The sequence below is a fragment of the Danio rerio genome, chromosome 3, assembly GCF_052040795.2.
Source record: "Danio rerio strain M-AB ecotype USA chromosome 3, GRCz13ab, whole genome shotgun sequence".
Classification (NCBI taxonomy): Eukaryota; Metazoa; Chordata; class Actinopteri; order Cypriniformes; family Danionidae; genus Danio; species Danio rerio.
In genome coordinates, this window is record NC_141023.1 from 4553778 (window position 1) to 4569141 (window position 15364).

At 39.3% G+C, this 15364-nt stretch overlaps 2 protein-coding genes across 3 annotated transcripts in view; one reads left to right on the forward strand and one right to left on the reverse strand.

The window, feature by feature from the left end:
* engl (endoglin, like) overlaps positions 1 to 15364 on the reverse strand; it is a 449904-nt gene that overhangs the window by 196663 nt on the left and 237877 nt on the right. The gene's annotated exons all lie outside the window — the stretch shown is intronic.
* Positions 1340 to 13379, forward strand: LOC147845442 (GTPase IMAP family member 9). The gene is made up of 3 exons (XM_087243879.1): positions 1340 to 1374; positions 1597 to 1638; positions 10221 to 13379. Exons 2-3 carry the CDS (start codon positions 1632 to 1634, stop codon positions 11291 to 11293), a joined length of 1080 nt encoding a protein of 359 aa, XP_087100005.1. The 5' UTR covers positions 1340 to 1374; positions 1597 to 1631; the 3' UTR covers positions 11294 to 13379.

The following is a 15364-nucleotide window of genomic DNA, read 5'->3' on the forward strand; positions in this document are numbered from 1 at the left end:
TGATCAGGAGGCCATGATAGGTAAAGGCCAATTGAGGGACTTTGGCCAGGACACCGGGGTTACACCCCTGCTCTTTATGAGAAGTGCCATGGGAATTTTTAATGACCACAGAGAGTCAGGACTTCTACCAGTTTATACTGGTACTTCACTTTGGACTGCACGGGGCACCTGCATCATTCCAACAGCTTATGGAGCACGTTCTCCAGGGGTGCAAAGGGTGGTCTGCAGCATATTGTAATCCACAGCAGTACTTGGGAAGACCATCAGGAACATTTACGACAGACCCTGGAGAGAATTCTGAAAGAAAAAATGTGCTCTGACCCAGTCTAAGAAAGCCCTAACTTCGAAAAACGATTCCTGGGGCAAATTGATACTTTAGAGAAGGGGATTGGAGTGATACTGGCCCAGGGGACTGTGGAAAAGGCAAAACCAGTTATGTTTCTGAGAAGGAAGCTGCTGTCCATAGAAACCATGTGTTCTACAATTGAGAAAAATTGTCTTCCCATCAAGTGGTCACTGGATTCCCTCAAGTATTACTTTCAGAGTTGGGAGTTCCACCTTGAGATGGACCATCTTACACTGACATGAATTAAAAAAATTAAGGACGATAATGCCCACATCACAAGGTGGTACCAAGCTCTTCAAATTTAAGGTACAGCATTGGCCAGAGAGGCTTAACTTTATTGCCGACCACCTCAGTACCTGGACAGTACACGGCCTGGAGAAGGGCGAGGTGGTGTGAAGAACTCCTCTTTATCACTGGGAATAGCAGTACTGGCGCATACACAAACACCAAACAAACACACACACACACACACACACATAAACACATAGTCACTTACTTCAATTCACATCCCACTGTGGGGTCATCAGCGATTGGCCGCACACATATCCTGATGACATTTCCACACACTTGCCACACCATTACTGCATACATACTCAACACATACATTATTATTTAATGTTTTGTCCTGTTTGTATAAATGTGTGGGAGTAGTTCCATGTTGTGCCGGCCAAACCAGAGGAATGATCGGCATGTTCTTACGACATCACAACCATGCTCATTTGAGCTTTACATTTAACTGATAAAACTGTACAACACAGCATTGAACACACATTTAATTCACTAAGCAATCTGTTGTAAAGGTTTCAATACTGATTTATGTGTTTACATGATGTAAAGCTGACCAGTAGTTTTATAATTTTATGTGCAAATCAAATGGAAAAAAATGTGAAAGCACAGCCCTGACCACCAATTAGGAAGTATGAGAATGCTCTGGTGGAGAAAAGACATGTGACACCAACCTTACATTGCATCGTTTTGCTTTAACGGTAGTTTCTGTTCTTTACATTCTCATCGACCATCTTCATCAGGTAGAGGATGAATTTAAATACTGTTAATAGAAATCTCTTCTTAACCATTTTATTACTACAAAAACAAATATCAAGACTCTAAAAATGTAGAGTATGTATAGTGTGGTTTTATTTCACTTCTCAAAACAATGTGAATTTTACATTTATGATCAGTTATGTCATTTCATAAACTAAGACTGCATGAAGGACAGTGTAATGAATGCAACATAACTTGTTTCACAGATGACAGAGTTCAGATTCACAAAAGGTCAGAAATAATGGGAGGTAAGAAACTGTAAATGCAAAATCTGTTGTGTGATTGTTGTAGAACTTTTAAATGAAAAATTATGGGAACATAAAATCTATAATTTTGTTTAAACAAGCTGTATAATCTGTTTAAAATGAGCATTTTCTAATCATAGACTTGTACTCATTACCAATTAGATAGGCTAATTATTTTATGTATGCTGGCTACTTTTTGGATTTCCTTTGCTTTTTTCCAGTTTGTTTTAAATGTACATTTTAAAGCTTGGTTTCTGCTACTCTCTTTTGAGAAAAAAAATCACCAAAACTAGCTTTTTATGTAATGTTTTTTGCCAATAGAACTGTTTTTATGAGCAGCATAATCAGCATATTAGAATGAGGGATCATGTGACTGCAGTAATGTTGCCAAAAAAATCTGCTTTTAAATCAAAGGAACAAAAATTACATTTTAGAATATATTGAAATAGGGGGTACTGCTTTAACTATACGTGTGAGGGCTCAATTGTTCCAATTTATAGTGTGATATCAAAACGACTTACTAGCAAGGACATTTTACTGGTCTTCACAAATTAAAAGTTATAATAAATTGTCAAGAACATGTTTTTATTCGTATCTAGAGATTTCCATTTGTTTCTGTGAGAACAGGGATTAGGGCTAGGGTGGGGTTAGGCCATAGACAGCATTATTAACCTGATATTAAAACAATGGAAGTATATGTAATGTCCTTAAAAAATGGTATTGTCCTTGTTTTTGTTGTGCACTGATTCTTTTGTGCAAGTTCATTTGTAAAAAAGAAGAAAAAAAATGTTGGTTGCTAAGTCATTTCTATACAGACAGATGAAGATTTGCTTAGAAGATCAATTATTCTGATTTGTATGAAAAGGAGACTATGAGATTATAGGAAACAAATGAATCTACATCGTCACAATCTCTGTTTCCTGTTTGTCGGTTTGACATGTGAGTTCTGCACTCGTGATTAATGCATTCCAGGGGCGATTCTAAGATTTTTGTTATTATGGTAGTGTTGTACACTAAATCAACTATTTAATGAATTGTAGTATTTAACTACTTCAACAGGAAACTTTTGAGTGTTGGATATGCCAAATATATAAAGAGCCAAAAAGAAATTTAAAGGAGACCGAGGCGATCATGGACGGTGTAAAGGTCCTTCTATTAGTCCTATGACGAAACTAACAGCATGGGTGAAGGTTAAATGTGTGTAAGCCTTTTAGCACATGTGAAAATAAATATTTTTATTAGTTAAAATTGATTTTAATTTGTTTCCAGCTCTGAATTATAATCTGGCTCCAATTTATAATAATTTAAATTTAGATTCATCTAATTCAAACTGAATACATTATAGGTTGTGATTAGGTCTAATTTAGATTGATTAACCTAATAAATCCTTATTTTCAGTTAATAGTTCATTGTTTACCCGAAGTTGCTTAGAGTCAGTATGCTGGCCAGTTCCATCTGCTCACGGACACATCCTCACCAGTTCCGATTCTTAGCAGATAAGCTAATTTCCTTTAAGTAATAATAGGCCGCCCCATGCTTGCTCATACTTAAAGTTTGATTTAGCCACTAGATTATATCATACTAAGTCAGCGATTTTCAGAAATCGACAGGTCTCTAATGCTGTGCCCATGCTTCATCCATTGAGCCTGAATGTATGACTAATCCTGGTCATAGGCTGCGGAGACATTAGCCTAAACAATCTACTAGATTTAAATGATTTCAGGAGAAATTAGAGTTAAACAATAATCTTGCATTTATTTGTCAGGCAAAGATTTTCCATTCCAAACCCCCTTGTTTCAGCAGGGTGTTTTCACACCTCTACTTTGGAAAAAGTCTGAAAAGTGGGCGTGTACAGCTCTGTTTAGGGGGGAGTGTCGGAGGAACTAAAGTGGGATGGTGTGGGAGTGTCTATTTGGGCACGCGCAAGTTTCAGAGTCAAAACACACAGACACACACACAAACACACAAACACAAACACACACACGGGGAGAAAGTGATGGTGTTTACATGGACATCTGTAGTCGAATTATTTGCCAAATGATTAAATGTTGGACTTTAACTGCAGTTTGGCTCTTTCATTCAGGGAATTCATTCATGCCCCTCGCGACAAACAAGATATTTGATTCGAGGAACTGCTCTAAGCGTGTATTTTTAATGCAATGTTTGATACCGCACGGCGAATGAGAGAAAAAAAAAACTTTCACGGAAATTTAGATGCACACGGCAGGTAGCGTCAGAAAGCCGCATGTATTATTCCGGTCACTAAATGTGGCGAAAATCCTACACGAGGTTAAAGTTTGGTTGTGGTGCTAACATGTTAACACTCAGTGCAATAGTTAACTTAGTTCGATACGAATAAACAAAGAGCACTGGTCGCTCACTTACCAAATCTGTAGAGACAGGACAATCACCAGCAACTAGAGCCGCGTCTTTATTAAGAGGAGACTACAAGCGAATCTGGATCTCAGCGTTTGCAGATGAGAACAGCTCTCAGGTAAACAATAATCCTCTTTAGACACGTAAGTTATTGTTGTCGAGCGTCTCGTACACTGTTAATCCACACATGATCCAGATGAGCTCTCACAGAGAGAAAATGAAAACAAAACTTAACTGCAGCAAACTATAAAAGCAACACTTCACGCTTGTTTTGCCAACACAACGTGGCGTCTCTGTCGTGTAAACACAGTAATGAATATTAATGAAGTTGCACAATAGAGCGCGCTGATTGGTTTGAACCAAGCCTTACTCATGCATTAATGCATCACACTGTAAGACGTAATAAGACACACTCTGGCACAGACGTCCAGTCTGCACGCTGGAATACACGCTATTATGTCATGACCGTGACGCAGCTTCAAAAATTTGTTTCAAACCGGAAGTACGAATTTGCTTGAAATTACGCAAAAACAACCAATTTACACTTTTTAGTGAAATATAGGTGTCCTAATAGTGTTTTTAGCAGTGTGGGACACAAATACGATTGTCAACAGCTCAAAACATGTGTTTTGATGTTTCGTGACCCAAAATAAGCCAATCAAGATTGTACAACATCAATTCCTTAAAGATACATTTAAGAGTTGGAGATGAATACCTGACTGTGTAGAAATACATTGCAGCATATAAGTCCTGATGTAGAGCTCAGAGACTCACAAACTGCAATTGGGTATCCTATCTACAGGATTTTACAGACACTTCTGCACCCTTTGCCTAAATCAGGGGTTCCCAAACTTTTCAGCTCGCGACCCCCAAAATAACAATGCCAGTAACTTGCGACCCCCAATATCCTCTAAGGCAGTTATAAGTACAGAAACCTTGCGTGCAATGGGGCGCACACACACCAATAAACCCAAGTCTATTCTTCGTTATATTTTTTTTAATGTATGTCAGTGCTGTAAATGTGCCAGAAAGTTTAACCTGGTATTATAAAATCAATCTGCTGCATCTGACGCTATTGCTGAGTCTTTAATATAATGTAATTACCTGAGGGGTCGCAATCCAATAGAACTAGTTACTATAAGCTACTATAGTAACTATATACAGTAGTGTATATAGTAACTGTAAACAACTATTTTTTTTAGTAGGTTATGGATTAAAATGGTAATTCTTATGGTTTAATAAAAAAAAATAGATTTTTGGAAATCACCAGGCCACCCCCCCCCCCCCCCTTCATTGTCCCGGGACCCCTCGGGGGGTCCCGACCCCCACTTTGAGAACCACTGGCCTAAATACTCAAATCACCATAACTTCAAGACAATAAAAGATTCACCAAGAATCCTGCCTGGTCATGAGTTGAGTGAAGATCATTTTCACTGGATTGGAGTATCTGGCAAAGATTTTATCAAAGTCCAAACCCAAATTAACTGATTAAAGGGAGATTATAAAATATTACAATGAAATCAAGACCACATTACCAATCACACAGAGACATTTAAAATGACACCAGACATGAATATAGAGCCACAAGAGACACCATGTTAAAAATTTAGACATCCTGTGTGGAGCTGCTCTGGTGGGGAAGGTAAAGTCCAGGGCAAAGAGGGGGGCTTAGGATACATGATTGAGACAACCTGAACAACTTGTTTTCTAGCTGATCTTCTTCTCAGATTAGAAAGTTTATTATTTTAGTGCCTGATCATTCTCGTGGTCTTGTCTCGTGTGGAGTTCCATAACAGTTTTCAGGGTTTAATATTATGGAGAGATACAGCCATCCTTACAACAGTTTGCTGAATTAATTGCTAAAAATAACATCACTTAACACATCACTGATTGAAAATACAGACCAGTTTCTCTCCCTCCTTTCATTGGCAAAACACTTGAAAGAGTGAATTTTAACCAAATTTTCACATTTGTATCTCACTTTGACCTACTAGATGCAAACCAATCGGGCTTCAAATGTTAACATTCCACTGAGACTGCACTACTTTCAGTTACTCAGTCATCTGGCCACTATACTACCTCAGGGATCTGTTCTAAGTCCCCTACTATTCTGTATTTACACCACATCACTGGGAGCCATCATCAAATAGCATTTTTTCTCTTATTGTTGTTATTCTAATGACACACAGCTCTATCTTTCATTTCATCCACATGACCCCATGGTAGCTGCTAGAATCTCTCACTGCTTGGAGGATATCTCAGCTTGGGTGAAAGACCATCACACACTACAAAAGTTCTTGTCTTCCCTGCAACATCACACACACAACATGACTTCTCAGTTCAGTTGGGGTCATCCACTATTAACCCATGGAGTTCTTTAAGGAATCTTGGAGTGAGGCTGGATGATCAGTTGTCCTTCAAAGAGCACATTGCTAACACAGCTTGAGCTTGTGTAACCCTGCCGGTTCTACGCTACCCAACCCGCTCCAAGCTGGTATCGAACAGGCGACCTTCCGCATGGGAGTCGGGTGCTCTACCAAGGAGGCTAAAGACCATGGCCTCTAGCGTGTGTCGCTAGAGCACCTTTAGAGGTCAAAGGAGTGAGGTTTACCTGCACAGCACACACTAGCTGGCCTCCGTTACACTCACCCCCCTAAACCTCACTCCCATCCGGGTCACGGCACCAATGTAACCCCGCCGATCCTACGCTACCCAACCCACTCCAAGCTGGTATTGAACCAGCAACCTTCCGCATGGGAGTCGGGTGCTCTACCAAGGAGGCTAAAGACTATGGCCTCTAGCGACTGTCGCTAGAGCACCTTTAGAGGTCAGAGGAGTGAGGTTTACCTGCAGTAGATGCTGTTCAGTACTCACTTCAGTTGACACGTGAAATGCAGTAGATGCTTTCGGTTCTTACTTCATTCATTCACTTCTTGCCATCTCAACAGGTTTAAACACTGCTGTCTGATAAAAGCATGACGAGCAACCAACCGCTGCGTGCGTCTTCCATGACTGCCAGTGACCACTTCCTTCTCTCTCTTGCTTTTCTTCTCCCCCGCCTTCTTTCCAAGGAACAAACATCATCCAAAATAACAGTATTACTGAGATTGCTGACTTACTCCAAACTTTTTTTATAATTTATTTATGTCATCGTCACAAAGCTATCAAGCACTCAGTGTCCCACAGTAAAGAAGCACCACCACCAGTTGGAAAAGACCAGTCATCCATCGGGAAAGGCCTCAGTTCCTGAAATAAATCAAAATTTAAGTAAATAACTGAAAATAGATTAAATGCACGATCCAACATCAATAAGTGAGTCAATTAGGTGAACAAATACACTTTCTATGATCTGGTTGAGAGACAGCTACAGCATTTCACATACACACTCTGATTAAAGACATCAACATAATTGACGATAATCATCAAAATAATGATACTAATGATTACAATAATAAACTTAAAGTAAGGTCTAAATAACAAAACAAAAAGGAATGCTCTGCATAAATTGAGAATAAAAAGCAAACTGAAAATAATAATCACACAAATCAAAACAAAAGCAGAGCACAACTAACACAAATCAATACATCAAAAAAAAAAAAAAAACGAATCGGAGCACAAAGCGGCGCATTAGTAATTAATAAGTGCAGTCCCCCTTAAACAGCTGTGTTGGTGGCATTCGTACGACAGCCCCTAACAACACGGGCATTAGCAGTAGCAGAGGGGTATAAACAGCAGTAGCACAAGCCCAGACAACCTCCGATAACCACGGCAAGAGCGAGTATGAAAGCTAGTAAAGCGAATTATGTAAGAGAAAAGGGAGCGAAAGGGATTTACATGATAACCATAATAGTGCCTGAACACTTACCAATGGGCAAAAGGGATGGAGAGAAAGGGAGAATCGTAAAAATAAGAGGCACAAAAAAAAACATTTAACCCATTAAAACCCATTAAAATTTGTCATTTAGTCATTTACATGAGTCAAAATTAGTCAATTTACATGATAATACTAATCAAAATAGTGCCTAAACACTTACCAATGGGCCCATAACTCTTTACAAGCACATGCTGATAAAGTATGAGAATACAGCAAGGTGCAGAAAATCATGCCTTTATGGTGTGAGAAATACAGATTAAATGCCGCTAAACCCCATTACCCATCCATTTAAAATCCATCATCAAGTACCTGCAATCGTGAACAGTTTTCCAAGCCACCACAGCCTAGGAAAATGCCACAGCCATACGCCAACGCACTATTACAGCACCAAAAATCAAAACTTAACATTGGCCCATTTAAACAAATGAAAAATCAATATCAAAATGAGCACAATACATCTACCTGTAGCCACAAAGACACACACCCAAACAAAGTGCAAAGTCGGACGTGACGCATCCAAAGCTACAGCCAATCAGGCTTTAAAAAGGTGGTGCTACTTGCCAATTAGATGATGCCAATGTCAATCAGGCCACACCGCATATGGTGCCAGACTTGGGAGGTACCGGAGTGGGACCGGGCAATGAGGCAGGCGAAAGATAGTTACTGAAACTAGGTAAAACAACATTAAAAAAAAAAGTTTGCTAGTTTGCTTTTGAAAACACTATCGGCTGGGTTTAGGGAAGAATGTATGCAAGTCAGTCAATATTAAGCTAATAAATTAGGCAAGACGACAAGCCAACTGGCTTCTCTCATAGACGCACAAGAGAAAGATGTTAATATTTGCAGAAATGTTCACGGCAGGTTCAGGTGGATTTACGAGAAATGACACTTTTGTGAAAATGTTTACGAGCAACTTGTTTGAGATTGTCAAAAAAAGTGCCCTCAAGTGGATTTGTGAAAACAAAAACTGCAAGATAACGTAGTCCATTGTACATATTTGATGGTTCTCAAAAATGTTTTCCAATGTCCAGTATTTCCAATCTGCTTGGTTTGAAAATTTCAGGGGGGCTGAGTGGAAATGTTAGGGGTGACAAAGCCCGCTTAAATTGGCCTAGATTTATCTTCCGCAAATACAGCTCTCCTGATTGCTTTGACTTTAGTGAACAGAGTTAAGGGCTTCGGCCAAAGGAATCATCCATGAAATTTCCCTATAGAGTTGGTCTGGCCATGTGATCTTGTACGCTCTTCACAGGGCTAATATATGGTGGAAAAAATGAACACACACAGGTTAAAAAAAATTGTCGGTTGTACCGCCATTGTATTTGCACTTAGTGTGATGCTGTGTTCACACCAGATGTGGAACGCGCAGATAAATTGCGCTATTCGTGCTTAAAGAGCCGCGTGAACATTAGAGTTTACTCGCTTCATTTGCGCGTCAAACCCCGCTTCATTCGTGCTTCAAATTCACTTCAGAACAGACGCGGATTCGCGTGATGGGCAGGGCTTCTGTCTGCTCGGTGACTCTAGATTCATAGCTAAATGGCTAACATGGATTTTATGAAGAAAATAACAGTGTTAATGTGCTTTATGAAGGCTGGAAAACAGCGTCGATACGTTTAGGGCCGTGTCTGAGTCCACTAAATCCTTTCAGAGGTGCATCCAGCTCTGTGAGCTCATAAACTCCTCTAGAAACTGAACCTGGATGATGGAGGCTTTCAGTGGTGCTTCTGACTGAGCCCAGCCCAGTTTGATGACTTGTTGCCGGTGTCGGCTGGAGGATTTCCCCCGGGACACCATCAACAGGTTCTACGTCACAATCACGCCCCCACAAGAGCAAGCTACTGATTGGTTAACGTGGCACGGATGTCTGCATAAGTTCAGGTTTTAAACTCGAGCGATACGTGCGAAATGTGCGTTAAGCGCATCAAACGTGTAAAACGCTCAATTCGCGCAGCACAATTCACGTCATTCATGCTTATCGCTCCGCAGAATGTCTAATGGCTGATTTGTATGTCATTGATATGTTCAGTGCTAAGGTAAATAAACACTTTTGGCACTTTTTTGAGTCATTTCATTAGTTTTGTTTTTCCTGTAAATTATTCAATAAATACCGTGCCGTGCCATTCATACCGAGGTATTACCGTACCGTGAAATTCTGATACCGTTACATCTCTACTTAATATGTAAATCACTCACGCTTGACACTCGTTCTGTGTCTGGTGTGAATGCAGCATGAAAGGGCCTTTAAGGTTACCTTTTTAAATCCAAATGAAACTGTTTCCACATAAATGAATCTTTTACTAACACAAGTGTGTTTTTTAAATCTCTTCAAAAGCTAAGGTATCTAAACCTGAGAGGAAGTTTGTCCTTTTCGGGAAGACAGGAGTTGGCAAGAGTAGCACTGGGAACACAATCCTTCAAGAAAATCTATTCAAGACTACAGCTTCTCCTTCATCTGAGACTAAAAGTTGTGCAAGTGGACAGACCATAGTCAATGGAAGAAAAATCTCCGTTATTGACACTCCTGGAATTTTTGACACGTCTGGTAATGAGGAGATTTTCAGTTCTGAAATCATCAAATCCATCACTGAAATGGGTACTGGTGTTGACATGTGCATCATGATTCTCAATGTTGGCAGGTACACAGAGCAAGAAAAGGCAATTATAGATCATATAAAGTCATTTTTTATAGCGAGTGAGGACACCCTCAAACATATATCAATTTTATTCACTCATGGTGAAGATCTAGAGGGTCAAACTATTGAGGAATTTATCAAGAAGAATGCAGAACTACAAGAACTTGCTGAGAAATGTAAAGGTCGCTGTTTTGTCATTGATAATAAGCATTGGAAAAATCGCCTGTGGGGCTACAAGAGCAATCGAGTTCAGGTGAGAAATCTGCTGAAAACCGCAGACACGATAGAGAAGGAAAATGGCTACAACAATGAGCTGCTTCACATGGTTGATGAGGTCATTGAAAATGAGGAGAAGAATATAAAGGAGGACAATCTGTCTTCAGAAGGCAAACGAGAAAAAGCAAAGAAGAGAGTTTATGAAAAGTTGTGCATTAAGCTTGCAGGAGTGAGCACAGGGATGTTGATCGGAGCTTTTCTGGGCATCGGAGTTGCAGTGGCAGCTGTTGTGGCTTTGCTGAAAGCAGGAAATTTTAAACCAACATTAAAACCCATCAGTTTGAAAGCAGCCAGCTCAGCTCCGATCATCGCAGGTGTTGTGCTGGGAACCTCTGCTTTGGTAGGAGCTGTTGGAGGAGGACTTACTGGATGGGACGAAGCAGATGAAGCGGATTCTGTCTGTGATGTGATAACCAAAACAGCAAAGGCAAACTATGAGGGTGCCAAAAACATTTTTAAAATGGCAGAAGACCTCATAAATAATGATAAGGAATAGATGATTTTTGCATCAAAATTAAAAAACACAGAATGTGTTTTCTGTAACCATCCAATAGGTGGGAGTTTCTCATGACATATTTAAGGAAAAAAAAACATTTCTGTCTAAACCTAAACTTATCTGAATAAGAAGTGGTGATGTATAATATAGTTTGTGCTGTCAGTTTAACTTGTTAACTTTATTAAATACAGCATTAGTACTTTGAACAAAATCAACGCACCCCATCCCCAGACAGTGGGCCCCTATTTTAACTTTGTGTTCATATTGCAGGATAAATATATATGAGACGTTTTATTAAGCTTTAATTGACATATGTAAATGTAAACTGAACTTTGAATCCTTGGGCTAAAAGGTATTAAAGCAATATTACTGTCACTCTCGTTAAACAAAGTAGCCACCAGACACACTAGACGGCACTTTACACATTACATCTTCCACTGAACTGAACTATGCATTGCATAATCCTCAGCTCCTCACACCTGATGCATACCTGTCAACCCTCTCGTTTTTCCCTGAATTCTCCCGTATTTTACAATTCTATCCCGCTATCATCCCGTTAAGGTATTTTCTTGTATTTCTCCCGTATTTTCAGTCTTTCTCTAAAGGGTGGTAAATAAACATTAAAGAGCCGATCCTCCCTATACGCAATCAATACCGCCGAACCACAAGGGGCCGCCCCTTGCTCTTAAATGTGAGTCTGTTCTGTGCTTTCGCTTTGTTTAGGCATGAAAACACTTTGAAATAAATATAAAAACAGCGGGATTCCCCTCCTTTTCATTATAGGTGCTGTCACCCCTTCATATACAATCCTGAAAACAGTCATATAGCAGTGCGTGACTGTCAGCTTACGCGCTATATAGTGGTAAATAGACACTGTTTTCCAAACATTCTGTACTTGCGATTTGAAGCGGAGCAAAAGTCTGGGTTTTGGGTGCGTTTTTGAACAGACATATACACATAATTAATAATAATAATAATAATAAAGATGTTATTCTTGGTGAGGTTTTTTTTTTATAACACAATTAATTTCACCCTAAATGAGCATAAACAGTTAGGAAAGCAGAGAAATGCTTTAACTTTTTTGTTAGATGTGTGCATTTTTAAAGTGACACCTGTTATTTAATTTAATCAAATAAGAAATCTAAATAAATCATTCATTTGTTACTCTTTAATGAGAATGTGTAAGTTATACAGTGAAGAAACGGCTAATGAGCTTTGATTCTATTTCATTGTAATAGCTCTTCATTTTAATAAGCTGAACTGTTTGCTGATTTATTTGCTGAAGGATTCGGATTTCTGCTTTCCAATCCATCTCATCATGGACCAACGTTTATCCTTTTCATCACTCTGTTTCTCAGTATTTAACTGTGAATTGATTTTAATTAATGAATAAGTTAACACATTGCTTAATTTAAGAATGTTCAGTGCATTTGCCTCTCTTCATACCTATTTTCAGGAGCCAGCAAACTAGGTCAGAGGTCATGGAGACCTTGAGTGGAACTGAGGGCTGAGGACTGGAAGCAACTGTTTCTATTGTTATTTCTATGAGTTAATACTGTCTAAAATGTCTAAAAGTGATTTTGCTGTTTTTATGGTTACATCTTTTAAAGTGATTTTACTTTTTATTCAAGATAGACTTTGTGTAGTAAGGATATTATAACTGCCTGAATGTAGATGATACCGGTTTTAACCAGTTTTGATAAAGACGGCTGACAGTACACTCAGCCTTGGATAAGAAAAAGATTGTACTTTATGTGTGTTTGTTCTATTTGATTGTTGATCTGTTTTACAGGTCTGGAGTCAGCTCTAATCAGTCTAGTGGATGTCTGACATTTGTATGCTTAGATAATGTTCAGAATATACGCACGAACCCCACGTGGAAATTTTCCTAGTCTATCTGTGCTTTAACCAATCAGGCTAGAACACCTATATGTGTGACGCAGTTAATGACGTTATGTGAGAGTATAATTGTTATTGATTGGTGATTGTAAGCAGAGCGGCCTAGGAACTCATTGCGAGTGTTGAAGCTGGCTTCTGTTGATGTAACTGCAAACTATCTTCAGTAAACTTGATTTATTTATTTAAATCTCTGACTCCGGCTCTTCTTCATCTACCAGACAGGTCATTCTTTGGGTCAGTCTGTAAACTATCCCTACATGATGTATACTGTTCATTTTGTCTTTTGTACATAATAATAAGAATAATAATAAATCATATTATTGATCATTTAACTGTTTATTTACAACAAAACAGCTCCAAATGAGCATATTTAGTAATTTGGAGATTTTTTAGAGGGGGTCGAGGAAACTTGAATTTTTATTACACACACACACTGCTGAAGGACATCATCACTGATTACATGGACTATATATACACCATGCACACACATCAGGGGCTGATTTAAGAGGAGAGTGGATTTGAGTCTGGAGCTCGGGCCACATGAGATCAACAACAAGCAGGAGGGTGTAGGCTTGGGATCCCGGATTTAGGACTTAAAAACCGAAGGACATTTGCAGAAAAACTACCGAATTGGAAGGACAATTCGGAATAAGTCTTGGACTGAAGTAGGTAGACACAATGGATGAGTAATAGAAATAGAATTCCATGAAGTATGATCAAATAAAAGGAAAAAAGAAAACAACATGAGTGACGAGTCTAATTTTGAGAAGAAGGCAGGAATAAGGAGACAAGGCAAAAGGAAATAAGAATTAACAATACAAAAAAGATATTAAATTCACAATCACGTTTGTCAAGCAATCAGAACAAAATGTACACCCTGATAAACTATCAAAAACAATAGAAATAGGATCAGTGAGAGAGACAAAAGTCTAAAAAAAATGGAAGAGTTCTGATCAAATCTAAAGATGGAATGCAAAGCACAAAGATCTTAAAACTAAAACCACAGGCTGGTGGTAAAATAAACTGCAATGAAATGGGTCAAAAAAAGGAATATCCTTTAATGTAACTATGGAGGAAATCAGAAGAAAACTGAGTGGAGGCAAAGTTTGCAAAGCTAGAAGGACAATAAAAATATAAATAGAAGACTCTGCTGTGTGCGAAGGGAAAATTAGATGTCCAAAATGTGGTGTGGAGCATGATTGTGGGAAGTGTTAAAGAAGGAAGTTGAAATGTTGCAATTATGTTGGCGAGCATAGCAATGCTTATGTAGATTGTCTAATGCAACAATAAGCTCACGAAACCCAGGATGTTTAAAACTTAACATATGCAGAAGCAGCTTGCAAAGTTAAACAGCTACGAGGAACAGAAACTCGTTGGGAACATAAACAACATTGAATCAATCGGTGGAACGAAAAAGCATGTCTATGTAACCCAGGACACACAAATGTACTGTAAGTTGTTTATCCATGGACTAGTAATGGACCGCTCTGAGCCGGGAGTCGGTTGCTCAAACAAGGAGGCTAAAGACCATGGCCGCCCTCTAATGTTGGTCGCTAGAGCACCTTTAGAGCTCAGAGGAGTGATGACGTGTTCACACCAGATGCGGAACGCGCGGATAAATCGCCGCGTGAACATTTGAGTTTACTCGCTTCATACCCGCGTCAAACCCCGCTTCATTCGCGTGTCAAATTCACTTCATAACAGACGCGGATTGGCGTGATGGGCAGGGCTTCTGTCTGCCCGAAGACTCTAGCTTCATAGCTAAATGGCTAACAAGGATTTTATGAAGAAAATAACAGTGTTTATGTGCTTTATGAAGACTAAAAAAACAGCGTCGATACGTTTAGGGTCGTGTCTGAGTTCACTACATTCTTTCAGAGGTGCATTCAGCTCTATGAGCTCATAAACTCCTCCAGAAACTTAACCTGGATGATGGAGGCTTTCAGTGGTGCTTCTGACTGAGCCAAGCCCAGTTTGATGAACTGTTGTCGGTGAAGGGTGGAGGATATCCCTGGGAACACCGACAACAGGTTCTACGTCACAATCACGCCCCCACAAGAGCAAGCTTCTGATTGGTTAATGCGCGGCGAATTTCCGCTGAAGTTCAGATTTTTGAAATTGAGAGATTCGCGCGAAACGCTCAATTCGCCCCGCGTAATTTGCGCCATTCGT